This window comes from Ochotona curzoniae, unplaced genomic scaffold (genome assembly GCF_017591425.1).
Source record: "Ochotona curzoniae isolate NIBS_2020 unplaced genomic scaffold, NIBS_Ocur_1.0 contig_1014, whole genome shotgun sequence".
Classification (NCBI taxonomy): Eukaryota; Metazoa; Chordata; class Mammalia; order Lagomorpha; family Ochotonidae; genus Ochotona; species Ochotona curzoniae.
The window spans coordinates 4,478,687-4,498,667 of NW_024464920.1; the positions used below are offsets into that span (position 1 = coordinate 4,478,687).

General features: G+C 46.2%; 1 protein-coding gene across 2 annotated transcripts in view; it reads right to left on the reverse strand.

Annotated features, from left to right (window-relative positions):
* Window positions 1-1,419: 1,419 nt before the first annotated feature.
* The window catches only part of ATF7 (activating transcription factor 7), a 97,042-nt gene continuing 78,480 nt past the window's right edge, over window positions 1,420-19,981 (reverse strand). For both annotated transcript variants that reach the window (XM_040979783.1, XM_040979786.1), the window contains exons 5-12: window positions 19,211-19,348; window positions 14,500-14,657; window positions 13,420-13,519; window positions 12,781-12,894; window positions 12,029-12,181; window positions 8,501-8,698; window positions 6,145-6,253; window positions 1,420-2,269 (exon numbers count right to left, since the gene is read on the reverse strand). In XM_040979783.1, the coding sequence (XP_040835717.1) occupies window positions 2,052-2,269; window positions 6,145-6,253; window positions 8,501-8,698; window positions 12,029-12,181; window positions 12,781-12,894; window positions 13,420-13,519; window positions 14,500-14,657; window positions 19,211-19,348 (1,188 nt within the window). In that variant the 3' untranslated portion in view covers window positions 1,420-2,051. The remainder of the gene's footprint in view (window positions 2,270-6,144; window positions 6,254-8,500; window positions 8,699-12,028; window positions 12,182-12,780; window positions 12,895-13,419; window positions 13,520-14,499; window positions 14,658-19,210; window positions 19,349-19,981) is intronic.

Here is a 19,981-nt window from a genome sequence, read left to right on the forward strand (position 1 = left end):
GGGCGACCTGAAACAAAGTCACCCAACACAGTCACCTATTTCTCACTTGGAAATGGGAAGTGCATCCCTTAGAATGTTTTCTCATTCTCTTACAGCCAATTCTGGAAGATGTAGTAAGAAAGGAAGCTGGCAGGTCTTTGAGACGGAGGTAGGAGAGATGGAGAAAACATTCTTGACCCAGGCAGATGGCAGAAGGTGGCTCTGGGACAACTGGAAGGATTTCACGGTGAAGGCTATTAAAGCTGACCTATCTAGCCACAGGCCTCTGGCTGGATTGCTTTTGATGGCCATGGAAAAACTGCATAGTTTAGAGCCCAGGGAAGGCCAGTGGTCCTTATGAAGGAGAAAGAAGGGAAGAAGCAATAAGCTTCTCTCTTTGTGACACAACTCTTCAAGGTGACAGTGACTGAGAGGCAGTTATAAGTTTCCAAGGCAGGCTGGGCCCTGGGCTCCTCTGCGGAGCTCTGTGCAGCTTTGGCTGCTCTGCTTCTGATCCAGCTCCCTACTCATGCGTCTGGGGAGGCTAGTGGAGGAAGGCCCAGATACTTAGGCCCCTGGCACCAATGTGGGAGACCTGAAGATTGTTCTTGGCTTATGGCTTTGGCCTGGCCCACCTCTGGCTATTGCAGCCTTCTGGAGAATAAGCCAGCAGATGGAAGATCTCTGTTTCTCTCTGTCACTCTACCTCTCAAAAAAATAAAAAAACACTGGAAAAAAAAGAAAAAGAAAGAAAACTTACTCAGGACTTGGCTATCATGCTGAGTCCTGGAGAAGTACTACATTTAGGGGTCAGAGAGCAGAACTGAGTGCAAGAGACTGACAGTGCAGGAACAGGAAGAGCCAGTGGCCAGGCTAGGCACCTAGTAAGACAGCAGTCCCAGAGGTAATTGGCACTTCTCTTTAGAAAAGAAGGCAGATGTGTGAGTCTAAGATGGTGGAAGAACTGGGGACTGCAAGTCCCCTAAGTGACAGCCTCCAAGAGGGCTGCACCTGACCCATTTAGTTACAGCAGGAGCAGGCAGGCGGGGTGTACGCGAGGCAAGGAGGGAGGCAGAGGTGGGTGCTGAAACATGACCAATGAGGACAGCATGCATGCTTTGGGTGGTGACCTTGAATCAATGAGTGTGGGACTCTAATGGAGCTTTGAGCTCTGTTGTCCCTGGCTGTCCCTGTGATTTCATCTGAAGGAAGGTGAAGGGGAGAGGAGATCAGACAGATTCTGGGCTCTTTCCGCTTTTGCCACCAGGCAGTATCTTTTAAGGCCACAAGATGAGGTTGCCAAGGCTTAGTGGTCTTTTGACTCTGTCACTAGCCTTGGTAAAGTCAAGAGACAAAACGAGGTACCCCAGACAGCTCTGGAAATAGATGAAAAGGAACCAGAACCTGGGTTTTCTTTCTTTTCTTTTTTCTTTGGTGGTGGGCAGGGAGAAGGAATAAAGCTTCTGGAAGAGCTGGAAAAGATGGCTACCTCATATATCAGAGGTGACCTTGCATTCTCTGCAGGTAGATGTTCTAGCCAGAATGCAGGAAGGGGAGACAGGATAAATAAGCAGCTGCTGGGAGACAAAGTCCTGAGTCCATGGGGAGGCTGGGGCTGGGCAGTGGGCAGCGAGCCATTAGATTCGGCCTCCAACTAGCAGGAAGTGGCACGCTGGGAAGGAACAACTAACAGCCATGGCTTAGAGACAAGGGAACTGAGAAAACCACCCGACCTACAACTGTAAGGGTTAGTGTTAAAAGAGACAGGTATACGTGCATGGGGCGGGCAACTGTCCATACCATCTGGAAAGGCCTTTGGCTGTGGGTACATCAGGAACCTCACGCTGGGGGGATGAGCTATGTGGCTCTGGGGCTGGGAAGCCCCAGTACAGGTGTCAGACAGACACGACCATGCGGCGGAAGAGAAAAGCCCACCTCTGTCCATACTCACAACACACAACGTTTCCCCCCTTAAGGCCACGTCAGAGGCAGACGGGAGGTGGTAAGATGACATCTCTCTTGGCTCTTGGGCGGGCAAGCTCTGGCCGAGGACCTCTCCACCAGGGGAGGCATCATCTGCCTGCAGACTGGGACTGTGGGGTCATGATCACATGCGACTGCATGGGCATGCTCAGTTCTGTCCTTTGGCTGGCCATCTGAGTGAGGACTGAGGTGGCCACGGCTTCGGCAGCGGAGCGGACACTGAGGCCGTTGCTGGGGGCTGTGGCTGAGCTGTGCTGGATCACAGGGGCTGGAGACCCCGTTGGCTCTGAGCTTTCTTTGGGGCTTTCTGCTGGGCAAGAAGGCAAAGAGCAGAGAGCAGACGGTTAGAGAGCATGGTGGGCAAAGGGGCAGGCCTGCCTGTTCTAAAGGAGCCCCTGAGAAACTCCTCTGTTCTATCAACCCTGGCTTCTAAGTTGTGGGTTAGAGAATGGGAAGTAGGGAGAAGGGAAGCAAAACCCAGGCTACAGTCAGCTCCATCCCTCCCCATCAAGGGTGCCTTCTGCATCTGAAGGATGGAGGCTTGGCAGCGCATGTGGTTCACTGCCCCTGCTGAGAACCCACTTTTTCTCATTCATATATTCAAAGATAAGTTTAAATTGAGTCTCCTTTTTGTGATCTTCTCAGATTAATTTCCACAGGGGCAGCTGTACTCCACAGGCAAACCCGATAAGGCTCAAGCTACAATCACAGGATGCTCTAAACATCCAGTCCTTGGCCAAAGTTCGGTTAATATGTAATACCACAAAGAAGATCCTCCTGGCGGACATCTGGTCAGTTATTCATGACTGATAACATATTCTGGGGCCTGCCACAGTAGTTCAATTGGCTAGCCCTTCCCTCGCAAGCACCGGGATCCCATATGGGCACTGGCTGGTGTCCTGGCTGCTCCACTTCCCATCTAGCTCCCTGCTAGTGGCCTAGGAAAGCAATGGAGGATGGCAAGCCTTGGGCCCCTTTACTCGTATGGGAGGGAGACCCAGAAGAAATTCCTGGCTGCTAGTTTCAGAGTGGCTCAGCTCCAGTCGTTGCGGCCACTTGGGGAGTGAGCCAGGGATGGAAGATCTTTCTCTGTTTCTCTTTATCTCTTTTAATCTGCTTTTCCAATCAAAATAAATAAAAATCTTCAGAACAAAAACCTTTCCCATGATCTCTGCTAAACCAAAAGTGCAGTATAGCATTTTGACACTACACAAAAATCTAGACTGTGCACAAAGATAATTCCATGCCATGTTACTGAACCTCTCGTTACTTCTATTGTTGCCAAAATAGTCATGTGTGGAGTCATGGCAAACCTTTAGAGTGGATTCCATTTCTGATCTCCTGATGAATGCTTGGGTCTTCTCTCAGGATTTAAATACTGCTGCCTCTGCAAACTTTCCTGTTACACTCAGGAAACTGCCTGTCCCACTCTCCATGCTTTCAGAGCATGGACCCATTTATTCATCAGACGTGTGTTCAACACCATCCAGGGGCCAGGCTCTTGGGTCTACAGCAAATAAAATGGGTGCCCTGTTTTTAAGGAGTTGCCAGTCCAGGAGCTCCCTGGCCACAGCTCCTTTTCTCAGAATTGGACACGATGTCTTACTTGTCTGTGGTAAGCATCCACCATAAGATCTACACCAGCTGGCAGAAACTAAACACCTCCTTACAACCAGTTGTAATGAGTAAGTAGTTTAATGGGCTGACTGCTTGTCAGTTTCCCTGCAGGGACTGAGCGCAACACTGCTGTGTGGACTACATGCCCACTGAGCTCCTGTCTGCTTCAGTCTATCCATGGAAGCTGCAGCAGCTGGTCACTTAAGTGCCTTTTTGCCTAGGCTGACAGACCACGGCACTCAGCTGGTTTTCCTCTGTCCTCCCTGGCTTCTTCCCCATCTCTGTAGATTCTCTTTAGCCTGGATATGTTGCATGCTCAGTCCTGGGATACCCTCTCTATTTCTAGCTATGCCCTCTCCCTTGGGGACTTGGTCCAGTTCCACAGATGTAAAAATGAATCCTCCAGCACTGCAGCCCTGGCCCTTCCTCTGACCTGTGCATGACAGATGAACAGATGCTTACTTGGTATCTGCAGCTGCCAGTCTAACATGATTCCTAAGGAAAGCTTCTCCCCAACCAGTTCCTCTTTGGTTTTCCCTCAACTAATGACAACACCATTCTTGGTTGCTCCAGCTGAAGACTTTGATACATTTAAAAAAAAAGGTTTTTTTTTTTCCCCTCTCTCTCTCTCTCACATAAGCAAGGTGGACTGTCATCACCCCCATCAGTCTAACTTCAAAACACATCCTGACTGCAACCCCTCGCTACCACATCCACTGCCACCATCCTGGTCCAAGGCTCCATCACCTCTTATTTGTATTATTTCTATGGACTCCAAAGTGGGCTGTCTGCCTCTTCCCCTTGTCCTCTTGCCCCCGCTGTCACAAACAGAGTGATCCTGTTTAAATCAAAGTCACATCGTTGGGCTCACTTCGCTGAGAACCCCCTGAGGTCCACCCCGAGTGCAGAGTCAAAGCCAGGCCCGCTCTGTGACTGAGACCCTGTGAGAAGTGCTCCTGCCCCTTTCCTGGCCTTGTGGCCAGCCCCCGCCTCCTGTGCGTGGAGCGTCCCGGGAGCACTCCCGCACTGGTCTTTGTGTTTGCTGTGCCTCCTGCCCACACAGATGCAGGGCTGGCTTGTTCACGTCTTTAGGTCTTTATTATTCAAATGCTACCTCATCTAAAATTTCAGTCCTTCTGCCAACATTTCATATTACCTTTCCCTGGTTTATTTTTTTTTTTCTTCCAGCAGTTACTATTATCCAACATACCGTATTTTACCTATTTGTCTTATTTATTGTCTGTCTCACCTACTAAAATATAAGCTCCTCAAGGGCAGGGGTTTAATCTAATATATTTGGCTTGCCAGGATGTAATATAGTGCCTGGCACAGAACAGGCACTCAATCAATATCTGCTTAATGAATGAATGTACCCTGAAGTACATATTAAAATTTAAATAGAGATGCTTAAAACTGGTCATGTGGTTACACTTTCTATGGGAACATGTCTATGACATGATAAAGACAGCTAGTGGGAAAATAATTCAATATAACAAAATTTGATAGTCAACATTTCTGTGAATTTATTTAATTTGCAAAGGGAAACTGGCATTTATTTGCTTTTACTATCCATAAGCAAATTATTCACAGTAATTTTAACTTCAGAGCAGAGCTTGTCCTGAGCATAGCTCTGCGGCCATCTCTTTTTGGCATTCTTTTATTGTACTCATAGATTACAAGCTGAAATCAACATCAGTCTGTCATTAGAAAAGATAAACGGACCCCCAACAGGGGTAGGGATTTAGCCTTAGGTTAAGGTGCTTGCATCCCACTGTGGAAATGTGAATTCAACACGTGTCTCTGGCTCCTGCTAATACAGGTTGGGGAAGTGGCGGTGATAGCTCCAGGAACTGGATTCCTTCCACCAGCATGGCAGACCTGGATTGAGTTTCTGGCTCTGAGCCCAGGGCTAGCCCAGTCCTGACTACTTACAGGCATATGAGGGGTGAGTTTGTGGATAAGAGCTTTTAGTCTACTGCTGCTTTGTCTCTTAAATAAGTAAATAAAAAAAAGTAAAAAGCTGCCATTTAAATCTTTTCTAGGCCTACATAGTGTCTCAGAATAAAAAACAACTGAATATATATCTTGGCTGTACCACTTTACTATCCTTGAAACTTCAGGCAAGGAACCTGATCTGAGTGTAGTTTTCTCATATATAAAAGGAAGTGATAGCAATTTCATGAAAGAACTGAGAGGATGGTCGAGTGCCTAACACAAAATAAGTACCCAATTAATCACATCCCACTGATGACTTAGACTAGCACCCCATGGTGCTTAATCCACATGGGGCTGTGGCTGACTTATTTTGGCCGTGGGTAGATCTAACCCCAGGGAAAAGACTTGAGAGATTCTTCCTGCGTTCTCCTCAGCTCAGTGCCTTCACCCTCAACCATGATGCAGAATCCAGATAATTCTTGTGGATTTTGTTCCCTAAAGGCTATTCGTGCATCAGTCTGAGTCTCCGGAACATTCAGGACGGGTTATGACACTGCACACAATTAAGACACTCACTCAGTACATGCACATTATGGCTGCCTGACTTGGCTTTGGTTGTAAGCCACTCACCTAAATAGCCTTGAGTCTTCTTCTGTAGTGCAGTGACAGGGCAGTCTTTATGAGCTAACAGTAGCTGTTTCAACTGAGCCACCTCGTTGCGTAGTAACGTGACTTCATTCTGAGAAGGGCGTTAGAAAAGAGTATCAAGAAAACTCATCCTCCATTGTTAGATCCCTGCTGCCTGTCCTGAGTGGAGACAGAAGGCTTCCTCGGCTGTCTTTCCTGAAGTGAAATAAGACACAGGTGCAGGACCCAGTGTGGTAGCCTAGTAACTAAAGTCCTTACCTTGCATGAGCCAGGATCTCATACGGTATGGATGCCAGTTCATGTCCTGGCAGCCCCATTTCCCATCCAGCTCCCTGTTTGTGGCCTGGGAAAGCAGTGGAGGACGGCCCAAGGCCTTGGGACCCTGCACGCATGTGGGAGACCCGGAAGAGGCTATTTGCTCCTGGCTTTAGATCACCTCAGCTCTGGCCGTTGAGGCAACTTGGGGAATAAATTAGTGGATAGAAGACCTTCTCTATCTCTCTTCTTTGTAAATATGCCTTTCAAATTAAAAAATAGATAAATTTTTAAAAACATAGTAAATAAGATTAACAAAAAACATGATTTTATGCAAAGTAACATTAGACATAGCCTTTGAGTAAGGAAAGCCTACTTTCAGGAATATGTTTAATAGTTCTACCTAAGTGTGTGCAATGTTCATGGCGGCGTTGTTGTTCTAGCAAAAAAAAAAAAAATCAGAATAATATTAACCCCCATTCCTTCTAATTACCTACAGGACAACTACCACACAGCCACTAAAGTCTTATCCATGACTAAGGATATTGTTAGGGCCTAGTGTTGTGGTGCTGCACGTTAAGCTGACACCGGTGATACTGGTATCTCATGGCAGTCCTGGCTGCTTCACTTCTGACCCGGCTCCCTGCTAATGCACCTGAGAAAGCAGCAGCAGATGACCCAAATGTATGGGTCCCTGCCACCCATGTGGGAGATACAGATGAAGCTCCTGGATTTGTGACGGACCAGGTCCACTGTTGTCATTTGGGGAGTGAACTAGCAAATGGAAGATCTCTCTTGCTCTCTGTTTTGTGTGTGTGTGCGTGCTTGCCTCTCTCTATAACTCTGCCTTTTAAATAAATAAATCTTAAAAAGAGATGCTGGGCCTGGCGCAGTAGCCTAGTGGCTAAAATTCTCCCCTTGATTGTACCAGGTTCCCAAATGAGCACTGGTTTGTATCCCAGCTGCTCCACTTCCCATCCAGCTCCCTGCTTGTGGTCTGGGAAAGCCTTGGGACACTGCATCCCTGTGGGAGACCTGGAAGAAACTCCTGGCTCTTGGCTTTGGATTAGTTCAGCTCCAGCCATTGCAGCCACTTAGGGAGTGAATCAGCAGATGGATGATCTTTCTGTCTCTGCTTCTCTCTGTAAATTTGACTTTCCAATAAAAAAAAATCTTAGAAAAAGAGATGTTGCTGACAAATTTCTGTTAAAATAGATATACAGTTCCTCTGACTTCTACACAAAAAGTTAAACAGAAAAAGAATTAGAAATATGAATATGTCAGGAAGGCATCTGTGTGTACACATATTTACATACATATGGATGTAAAATTAAAATCTATTAGTTATCTTTGTAATTAAGTGTGTTGATGAATAATCAACAAGAAGGAAAAATAATAATGCTTGATTTAAAACTGTTCTACTTGGTGCTCGGTGCAGTAGCCTAGTGCTAAAGTCCTTGCCATGCACACGCCAGGATCCCATATGGGTGCTGGTTCTAATCCAGCTCCCTGCTTGTGGCCTGGGAAAGCGGTGGAGGATGACCCTGCACCCGTGTGGGAGACCTGGAAGGAGCTCTTGGCTCCTGGGCTTGGATCGGTTCAGGTCTGGCCATCACAGCTACTTGGGGAATGAATCATCCAATGGAAGATCTTCCTCTCTGTCTTTCCTCCTCTCTGTATATCTGACTTTCCAATAAAAATAAATAAATATCTTAAAAGAAAATGTTCTACTTGTGCTCATGATAACCTTTTTTCTTTCTTCCATGAAGGTGCATTATCTGAGGTCACACACTTTCCTTTGAGTGTCTATGACCACTGATCCCACTGATGATTTAAGAGCACCTGGGGTACTAAGTCACCCCTGGATGACTCATTCTTGTAGCAAATTTGAGGGTACATGGCACCTTCACAAACCTCAGGGAAGTGATTTCAATTCTAAGAGTTCAGATCCTTTCTAGACTGTCTGTGGCTTAACCCTGTCTGTTCCAGTAACCCAGTTATTATCTTCCATTGGATGCACTGGTCCAATTTTTTCCTTCTTTCCAGACTCAGCAATCCCAACCACCATCCAGGACCCACTTACACTCAGCTGAATGTTCTGAGAAGTCAGCTCCTCTGCCTTCTTTTCTAGGGATGACACCCACAGCTTCCGCTTTTGGCGGCAGCGGGACGCAGCAGCCCGGTTGCGTTCCAAAAAGCGCTGTCGCCGCTCATCCGGGTCTTCATCCACTGTGCGCCGCCTTCGGCCTCCAGTACTAGGAGTGGGCTGGGCTGGTGAGACCTGGTGTCCAGAAAAGAAGAGGAGTGATTTGATGGGAACATGAATTATTTCCAAATCAAGCCTGGCACCAGGTGACCGAGTAGCATCTGCGACAGGGATGTGCCAGCTATCCTCTTACCGTGTCCTTGGGCTTCTCCCTGGAAGCCGTCCCTCCTGCTGCCCTGTTTCCCTGGGTCTTTCCAGTCCCATACTCGGGCAAACCACAGTTCCATTCTGGGTCAGACAAAATGAATTGGTTTGACCCTCGACCTGTGGTGCCGGCATCCATATAGGATGCCAGTTCAAGTCCTGGCTGTTCCACTTCCAACCCAGCTTCCTGCTAACATAGCTGGAAAAGCTGCAGAAGACGGCCCAACTCTTTGGGCCCCTGCACCCATCTGAGAGACTTGGAGGTGGTTCTAGGCTCCTGGCTTTTGCAACTGGCCCAGCTTTGGCCACTGTGGTCATTTGGGGAGGGAAGAAGCTGATGATAGAAGACCCTTCTCTCCCTATCTCCCCTCATTTTACTATAACTTCCTTTCAAGTAAAAATGTCATTTAAAAAAAACCTCTAGGATTGCTTTCTGTTTCTTTCAAGATAGATTTGTTTTGCTTGGAAAGGCACATACACAGAGGGAAGGAGATACAGAAATATCTTCCATCTGCTGATTCACTCCCCAAGTGGCCCATGGCCAATAGTGGAACTGATCTGAAGTCAGGAGCTTCTTATGGGTCTCCCACACGGGTGCAGGGTCCACAGCTGTGGGCCATCCTTGACTGTTTCCCCAGGCCACAAGCAGGGAGCTGGATGGGTAGTGGAGCAGCTGGGAGATAAACCAATTCCCATATGGGATCCAGGTGTGTACAAGGCAAGGACTTTAGCCACTAAGCTACCATGCTGGGTCCACTTTCTGCTTCTTAACAACAGGATGCCTGTGGTGTTGACATCCCATATGGGTGCTGGTTCATGTCCTGGTTGCTCCACTTTCCATCCAGTTCCTTACTTATAGCCTGAGTAAGCAGTGGAGGATGGCTCAAGTTCCTGGGCCTCCCTTGTCTCTGTGTGGCCGACCTGTTAGAAGCTCCTGGTTTCAGAGTGGCTCAGCTCTGACCACTCTAGCCATTTGGGGAGTGAAGCAGCAGGTGGAAGATCTTTCTCTCTCTCAATGCTTCTCTCTGTCAATGTGCCATTCATTTATTTCACTACCAGGGAGACATGGGCTGCTGCAGGGAGATATGGACTAGCATACTTTTTAAAATTTATAACCAGTTATCAGTTATCCTCAATATCTCTTGCTTGTTTATAAAAAGATTTTAAAAAAACGTGAATCAGATTGGTGATGGAGGACTGTCCTTCATGTTTAACCTTCAAGCCGCAGTCCCTTGTTCCTAATGCACTTCTGGATCATCTTTCCTTTCTGTCAGCTGGTACCCACTCAGCAAAGGCAGACCAATTTTACAGGAGCAGCCAAAATGAAACAAAATGCAGGAAAGGAAGGTCAGCCGTCTGCAAAAAAGAAACCATATGATGTAAAACGAAGCCAAAAGTAAATGCTTTTCTGGCTTTGTATCTATTAAGGAAGATCTATGTTAGTGTCTCTCAAATGACAGCTCACATCAGTTTCATGAAAATAAGCATGAGTTTATTTAAAAAAAAAAACCCACGAATATTATACTCTACTCCAGGCCCTATGGAATTATATCCTCCATTAATATAGACAATAAAGAATGATTTTATTATATCTTCTCTCCTAAAAGAAAAAAAATAAATAAATAAGAGAGGAAACCACAAACTCTTTTGAATGAACAAGTGGCTTTGGATCATTGCTTTTCACTACTAAGGGAACACACTTTCTTCAAGAAATTGACAATAATTCCTCTCTTGAGATTTTCAACGATCTCTTTGTCTTCTTTTGTAAACACTAATGCTTGAGAAGGAAGATGAAAGAAAGGAAAGGTTACGTTCCTGTCTCTCATAGGCAGTTATGCAGAGAAAGACAGTAAAAAAAATAAAATAAAATACATGGAAGGCTGAGAAAGAAAGGAATGAGTGGTTGCTAGAGAAGAAGCCACATACTTTTCCCCCAAAAGGGAAAGCAACTCAACTTGGGCGGTGGGCGGGGGCTTTTCCAGTGCCGGAACTAGCTTTGGAGGGGGTTACAACACAATGAGTAGGTTGAGTTTCCAACAAGAAACCCCAAATGAAATCTTGTGATGTTGGCCAAGCTTTAAGGTAGCATATGGCCATGAAATGTTTGGACATGTGGAGCTAACTGATGAAGCAGGTGGTGGCATGAGGAAAAGAGAAGCTGGGCAAAGGAGGCAACTCCAGAAACCAATCTCAGGCCTCTGTCACCTGTCCAGGGCAGACAGTATGAAGACTAAAGACTATTCTATTTCCAAAAAAATCTTATTAAAACTGAGAGCTTCTTGAGAACAGAACTGGACAACTAAAAGGGATCCCTCTGGTTTTCAAAGACTTCTAATTTCTCTGTGATATAAAGGTATTGAATTGGCAATGAGAAGATGTGTTGCTTTGTCTTTAATGATTTATTTACTTATTTGAAGGTTAGTTATGGAGACAGGGAGAGACATTCCGCTTGCTGCTTCCTCTCCGGGGAGCTGGAAGCCATACCCCCGGCTGGGATGAAGCCAGGACCTTCACCCAGGTTTCCTATATAGGTGCAGTGATTCAAGCACTTGGGCCATTTTCTGCTGCTTTTCCCAGGCCATCAGCAGAGAGTTGAATCTCAAGTAGAGTAGCTGGATATGGACTGACATCCACTTGGGATGCTGGTCAATGCTGTCAGTAGCTTTACCTGCTACACCACAATGCTAGTCCTGTTTTTAAAAAAACTTTTTTAAACGGAGTCATCTTAATCCTATAATATTTCATTGTGTTAATAAAGAGTTATGTTCTGGTTTTTGTTTTAAGTCTAATCAGGTAAGGTTTTTTAGGAGTAAGATTTAATAGGCAGGAAAGAGACCGAGGGAGCCTCCTTGTTTGAATGCACAATGTGGCCTGAAGCCAAGTTCTGTCACATTCTTGAGGATTCTGCAGAGATATTAAACCATCATTCACATATGGAAAAAAAAAAAAACGGATCATTCTCCTTCCTCCCGCCAGGGTTCTACATTATTCAGTCTGTTTGCATGTAATTTTGACACAAGGGTAGATGAAGAATGTATGTTTTACTGTTGCCAAGCTGTCAACAAGAGCCAAAGGAACAGGAAGTGCCTGGGAAGCTCAAATTCATTCTCGGATTTTCTGCCCTATGAAACACAGATATGACATAAACAGTAACATGGGCTGGTGATGCAGCCGGGCCAGCTATCCAAAGCCCCTACTGACCTGTGGTTGGGCAGGGGATGGGGCATCAGGATGCTGCATGAGGATCTGGCTCTGCTCTGGACGGGCTGTCACCATGGTGCTGGCGGTACTCACCACCATGCCACAGCCACCATTGATGGAGGAGACTTGGTGAGTCAGGGTGGCTTTCAGTCTCTGCGGGAAAGGATAAGAAAGAAAAATAAAGCGTGAGGTTCTATTGAGGAGGAGGGTGGGCTCAGATTTTACTATTGACCTTACAGGTAGGTAAATTTCCATCCCAATTTCCCTTAACAGAAGGATTAAAAGAAAATGTCAGAGCATGGGGGAGTGGGAGAGAGAAAGAAACAAGCACCTGGATCCCTAAAATGTCGACTCTGTTTCCTGGCTGCTGTCCTGGGCCCAGTGGTGGGGTGGGGGCCGCTAAAGCTATGGCGTCCGGCTGGCAGCTCTCTCCTGGCCTGGGGCCAGAGGCGGTTACGCAGCTCTTCACCTCTTGGCCAGCTCCCTTGCCCACTCACCCACCCTCCATCTGTCAGCCTGGAACAAAAACTGTAAGTGTTCCATTCCAAACAATCTGTGCTGCCTCTTTTCACTGCCATGGTCTATGTGCCAGGATGGAAAGGTGGAGAGAGATGGGAGTCGTGAATCGGGGCCTTTTCTTTTCTAGACTTTGTGGCCCCAAGAGGTTCTTTTGCTCAGCTCACTCAAAACAACTGAGCTAATACCACCTCTCTCAGAAAGCCCAATGTTACCCTGGGCTGGGAGATACTTACCATCTTTGCTTCTGATGGCATAGGGTGGCCAGAAGGAGAAATGGAACCACTGCTATTAACTGGTGGGCCAGGGATACCAGGAATGTTGGGCACCATGGACACAGGTCTTGCCAGCTGGATCAACAGAAGGTTGGAAAACCCAGGAGGAGACATAATACTATTAGTGAGGCAACAGTTTTCCTAAAATGAAGTGCTTTTGAACTTGGCATGTCAGGGCCTGTTTTGTGCAACCCGCCTGTAGGGCATGCAGGGACAGCTTGGGAAATACCTTCCCCCATGGAGTACCACAGGGCAGGGAACCTGATCCTTCAGTGCTGGGATGAGAAGGGCTGGGGCTATACCTTGAGGAGAGTGGTAGGCAATTTGGGAGGTAACCTATAATGCCAAGTGCAATGAACCAATCAGTGGGCTGGTAGAATCAGGTCCTAGAGAGGAGCCAAATGTCCAGATGAGCCTTTGTCTAGTGTTCCATAGTGCTGGACTGGCGGAGGTTAGTGAAGAGCTTGGGCAGGCTGCCATGCTCAATACTACAGACCAGGGCCTGCATTTCCCTGGGGCTCATGCGTGTTTATGACTGTTCAGGTGGAAGGGAGGGATCAGCATGTTGGTAGGGTTGGCTGCTCCAACTACACAGCTCACCGATATAACAGAAGGCATCTGTACCGGAGGCCCTGGCAGCACAGGCATGGTTTGTCCATTAGCAAGATGCATGACGAGAGGGAGGGAACCAGTGGGAGACCTAGAGAACACATCAAGCGAAATGTTTACTGGACCGACCTTTAGCCGATAGTTGTTGCTCCTGTAATTACTGCAGATTTTTCAGTTTTGTCTAGTTAGGGAAAGTACAGGGCAGCACTGTAAAAGCTTGACACCCTCTTGAATATGGGAAAAGCAGAGAATGGAACTTCATTTACCTTGCAGATGGAGAAAGAAATGGCAAAATCTGTATAGCTTGCAAATGAAGCAAACTCAGATGGTAGAATTGAATCCTGATTACTAATGGTTTAGAACAACTCAACAAGCATCCCTGTAACTGCCATGTAGAAGTTCTGTTGAGCCAAAGTTGTCATTCTGTAAGCTGAATTATGACATACGCTGGCCAAATTCTCCTCTGTTAACCTTCCATGATTCGCTCTACCCTGCCCTCAAGCTGTTCCTTTTCTTTTTTCCTAGCAGGTGCATGGGTCAATAACCTCTAAGAAGCCAAATCCTTAAGATAATTTCTTAACCCTTAGGTAACAGGGAAGAACATTTTAAGTCATCCCATTAGGAAATCTGCCTGGGTCAGCCCAGGACTGCAGACAAACAAATGAATTCAAAGGCAGCAAAGATCAAGAACCCTGATGGCCTAATGGGCACACTAGATTTGAAGAAAGCTCCTCATTTGGTGGTGCCCAATAAACTAACAGAGCAAGATCACAAATGAAATCTTTTTTTTTCTTGTGTGACTGCCACCATTATGAGGAAATTCCTAGAGCCTTAAGGATTTTCCTTAGATTGAAGAAGTATTAACTCTCCAAATTAAGGAAAGATTACCCTCCAGCCACTCTTCGCTTATGTACTTAAAAAGTCAAAGAGATTCTGTTCTTAGAGAACAAACTTGCCTTTGAGAGACAGACTCAGGGACTTGTTGCCCTTGGGAAGTCACAAACAGCCCCTGTTTTAGTGAACACTTTTACAAAGTGCAAAGATTCAGGCTCCCCTCATCTCTTTACTTACCCCATCTGCCTGTTGGATGGTGGAGCTTGAGTGATGACAGAGGTTGGGGAGGGGAGGGTTGGATGAAGTGGATCATAGCCCAGATGGAGAGGCAGGGAGCCAGGACGTACGATGGTGGGTGTGGGGGTAGAGATCACCACAGGTTTGGGAGCAACCTCCTGAGAAGAAGAGACCAAGCAATCACACAATGCTTTAAGGACTGCTCACAGGAAAATACAGGGCTGAGGAAATTGAGTATGAATTTATGGAAAGAGCACCACAGCCATTTCCACACATTATGCCCCAATTCTGTCATGACCTACACATCCTCTACCCACTGAGCTAACAACTCTTAGCCATCTCCATTTCAGGTGACTCACTATATAAGTGGGATGACAGTTTCGAAATCTGTGGAGAAACAGTGTAAAACCAATTCAGGGATTATTAAAAAAAAAAAAATAGACTCTAGATACTTTCATTGCAAGCTTGATGGCTGGGTGTGCTCTGACTTACAGTGGGAAAAAGTAGGGAGGGAGGTTGGTGATGAGGCAACCCGGTCTCTCCTAGAAAGGGGCCATGGGGACAGTGGTTTTTCTGCCTGTTGGATTCTGGTGGAAGGTGAAGCTTATGACTATGCTCTGGGGTGAGGGTAGGTCAATCTGAAATTTAGAGCAAAGGATTGGAGAGAGAGGAGGGGGAGTGGGATCTGTATCAGTGAATTGTGAGGTTTGTTCGCCTTACTCAAATCTAAAAAAAAAAAGTTAAAAAATTAACTAGAAGTAATAAGAAAAGGGTTATAGGAACTTGGACAATGATCATACTGTAATAAAAGAGTGATTCTCACTACTAAACTGTTAGGCTCTTAGTACAGCAGTGGCCAGAAGCAACTTTGAAAGCAGCTACAGTCTTGGGCCAGCAAGGGAGCCTAGTGACTAAAGTGCTCACCTTGTATGTGCTGGGATCCCATGTGGGCGCCGGTTCGTGTCCTGGCTGCTCCACTTCGCATCCAGCTCCCTGCTTGTGGTCTGGGAGAGCAGTTGAGGATGGTCCAAACCTTGGGACCCTGCACCCACGTAGGAGACCCAGAAGAAGCTCCTGGCTCCTGGCTTTGGATTGGCTCCACTCCAGCTGTTGCGCCACTTGGGGAGTGAGCCAGTGTGTGGAAAATCTTTCTGTCTCCCCTCTCTGTAAATCTGCCTTTCCAGTAAAAATTAATAAATCTTTAGAAAACATCTACAGCATTTAGGCTTGGCCGTGGATGAAAGATGGGTGATATGCTTGTAATGTTCATGGAGAAGGTAATTACGTGAAGCCAAAGTCAAACTGGAAGAGAGATGAGGTACAGATGCTGTATCTGCTGGTCAGCACTGTGCCACAGGAGATAAAGCCACTGCCTGCAGGGCCAGCATCCCGTAGGGTGTCATTTGTTGTTCTATACAGCTCCCTGTTAATGCACTTGGGAAAGCAACAGAGGACGGCCCAAGCGCTTGGGCCCTATACCCACTGAGGAGTCCTGGAAGAACTTACAGGTTCCAGACTTCAGCTTGGCCCATCCCTAACTGTTGCAGCCATTTGAGGAGTGAACAGTAGATGGAAGATCTTTCTTTTCTGCCTCTGATTCTCCCTTTCTGCAACTCAACTCTGTCTTTCCAATAAGTAAAATGAACATTAAAAACAAAAAACAGACAGGGGGCTGGTGTTGCCACACAGTAGGTTAAGCTGTCACTTCCAATGCTAGCATACTATTCTGGATGAAGTTTCTGACTCCTGAATCAACCTGACTCAGTTTTGGTTATCTGACAAATGCAATGGTAGATGGGAAATTAGTCTCTCTCTCTCTGCCTCACTACCTTTCAAATACATCTTTATTATTATTATTATTATTTTATTTGTATTGGAAAGTCAGATATACAGAGAGGAGGAGAGACAGAGAGGAAGATCTTCCCTCCAATGATTCACTCCCCAAGTGGACACAACAGCCAGAGCTGCGCCGATCCGAAGCCAGGAGCCAGAAACTTCCTCCAGGTCTCCCACACGGGTGCAGGGTCCCAAAGCTTTGGGCCTTCCTCGACTGCTTTCCCAGGCCACAAGCAGGGAGCTGGATGGGAAGAAGGACTGCCAGGATTAGAACTGGTGCCCATATGGGATCCTGGTGCATGCAAGGTGAGGACTTTAGCCACTAGGCCACCACTCCAGGCCACAAATACATCTTAAATATTAACAAACAAACACACAAACAAAGACCAGGCTCTTAGTAAATATTCCCTTTGAGATGTTTCCCTCACAGAAGACTTTTTTTCCCCTAAACTATTTATTGTCAAATTTCTGAATTGTGTATTTTTTTTCACCTATCAAAGCATAAAAATGTATTAATCAAAAGCCATTATCACAGAATGAGTATTTATATATGTAAAATTAGGATTCAGGGGCTGGCATGGTGGCATAGCAAGCAAATCCTCTGCCTGAGGCACTGGCATCCCTTGTGGGCACTGGTTCTAGACCTGACTATTTCACTCCTGATCCAGTTCCCTGCAAATGGCCTGGGAAAGCAGCAGAGGAAAGCTCAAGTGCCTGGATTCTTCACCCATGTGGGAAACTCCGAAGAAGCTCCTGGTTCCTGGTTTCAAATAGCCCAGCACTGGATGTTGCTGTGATTTGGGGAGTGAACCATTGGATAGAAGATTTCTCTCTCTCTGTCTCTCTCTCTCTTTGTTCTCTCTAACTCTTTCAAGTAAAATGAATAAATGTTTTAAGAAAATTAGTATTTAGAGGGCCCAGTGTGGTAGCCTAGTGGCTAAAGTCCTCACCTTGCATTCGTCAGGTTCCCATGTGGGTGCCAGTTTGTGTCCTGGTGGCCCCGCTTCCCATCCAGCTGTCTGTTTGCGGTCCAGGAAAGCAATGGAGGACAACCCAAGGCCTTGGGACCCTGCACCCATGTGGGAGACTCGGAAAAAGCTCCTGGCTTCTGGCTTTGGATTGGCTCAGCTCTGGCCATTGTGGCCACTTGGGGAGTGAATCAGTGGACAGAAGATCTTCCTCTCTGTCTCTCCTTATCTCTGTATGTCTGACTTTCCAATAGAAAAAAGATCTTAAAAAATAAGATTTGGGCCAATTCAGCATCTGAGAAGGTTCTTCCGTATCCTGTCCTAATGCTTATCTTTCCCTTATACAAGGCAAACACTGTTCTGAGTTTTTTTTTTAAACCATGTGTTTTATTTATTTATTTAAATTATTAATTACATTGCATTATGTGACACAGTTTCATAGGCTCTGGGACTCCCCCAACCCTTCCCCGTACCCTCTCCCCATGGTGCATTCTTCCACCTTGTTGCTGGATTACATTTCAAATTCTGTCATGTTCTGAGTTTTATCATCAGATAGTTTTGCCTCTTTTTGAACCTCAGATAAGTGGAATCATACAGCATATACTTTTATGCTATGCTTTTTTTTTTTGAAAGGCAGAACAAGAGATATCCTCCATCCATTGATCTACTTTCCCAAAAGACTGTGAAATCCAGGTCTGGGCCAGGTCAAAGCTAGGAGTGTGCAACTCATTACAGGTCTGTCATGAGGCTGGTAGGCACCCCAGTACTAGGGACCTGCTGTTTCCCAGGGTGTGGACAAGCAGGAGGCTGGACTGGAAACAGTGCCAGAACTGGAAATCAGGGCCTGCAACAAGACATGTGGGTATTCCAAGTGGCAACTGAACTGCTGCATCAAACTCCTGCTCACATCTGGCTTTTGTTGTTTCATATAAGGCTAGTGAGATTCGCCTACATTTTTGAATAATCACAGTTCACCCTAATATCACATAGTACTTCATTTTAGAAATACACCACAATTTATTTACTCACCTTTTAACTGATGAACATTTGGAATAACTCCAGGCATTTATTGTTGTTATGAATACAACTGCCAAGAACATCCTTATGTACTGAGAAAAAAAACTATTTTTTAAAAATTTCTTTATATGAAAGGCAGTGTGAGAAGGAGAGAGAGAGAGAGATCTCCATTTGCTGGTTCACTTTCCAAATGGCCACGACAGGCTAAAGCTAGGAGTTAGGTCTCCCGTGTGAGTGGCAGGGGTTCAAGTGCTTGGGCCATTATCTGCTGCCTTCCTAGATACTTTACAGGAAGGCTGATCAGAAGCAGAGGAGCTGGGACTTGAACCCACATTTGGATAGGACATGTGGGCTTTCCAAGCAGTGGTTTAACTTGTAGCACCCACAATGTCCATCTCTCTCTCTCTCTCTCTTTGATTCACGCCCCAAGTGGCTGCAATGACCAGAACTGAGCCAACCTAAAGTCAGGAGCCCAGAGCCTCCTCCGGGTCTCTCATGTGGGTGTAGGGTCCCAAGGTTTTGGCCTGTTCTCCACTGCTTTTCCAGTCCACAGGCAGAGAGCTGGGAAGCAGGGCTGATGGGACTAGAACTGGCACTCATGGGATCCCAGTGCATGCAAGGTAAGGATTTTGGCTGTTAGGCTACTGCATGGGGCCCCATCCCTTTGATACTTCTTTTGGATAGATATGTGCAACTAATTTCTCCTCCATAAAGCTGGTGGCTTAGAGGTGGAATTTTTGAATGAGACAATAGGTGTAACTTAAATAAATTTAACCAGTAACATTCCTCTAAATATAATCAATCCTCCTATATCACACACTATTTATGTAGCCAGTGAATCAAAATCTGACCTAGTAACATTTGGGGTGACTCCTGGTAGAGAATTTTACCTTCTCCTTTTGTGGTGGGGAACAGGGGCTGGAAGCAGGGCTGTCAGGTGGGGATGAGTCCACCTCCACTGGCTCCTCCTCTTTGATTTTCACATCTGGTGTGGAAGGCAGAGACATGTCAAGGGGTCCGGCAGCAGCCTGTTGCAAAAGACAAATGCATAGAATTCAGGTGCTTGGTTTTCTGTGGGTTGAATTAATTGCTTTCTTGTCACCAGATATGCGCATATGCTTCTAAGAAGTTCAGTTGCTGGTCACAGCACTGAACTGCAAAACACAGCACTGTGGGGCTCAAGCTCTTATACAACTCTGGCCAAATCATGTTCCCTTCTCAGGGCTTCTGTTTCCCTAAGTATAGAACGAAGCAAGAACTACTTCACCACTGGTAAGTAAATACTCATACAGACCTGGAGTGTGGGTGGAGGGAAGGGATCCCTTTTATCCATGCAAATGTTATGATTATAATTACTTCAGGAAAGTATAATGACTCCTGAATCGAGTGCCTGCCTCTTTTCAACCGGCTCTGCTGGCCCCTGGAGAGTGCTGGCCAAACAGAAGGCCTGGATTACTCAACTATCAGAAGCAAACAGACAAATTGGCTACTACAGTACTGCAAACAAGATAAGAAAGGTCTTTTCTGGGCAATTTGCCATACTTGAAGGTAATCTCACCCCAAAATCTGAGGTTGAAGGCTTCAGAAGTTTCAGGCAGGTGGGGTTTTTGGGATAACAGAGAAAGGAAAAGCTGATCAACAAACCAGTAAAAGTGGCAGAA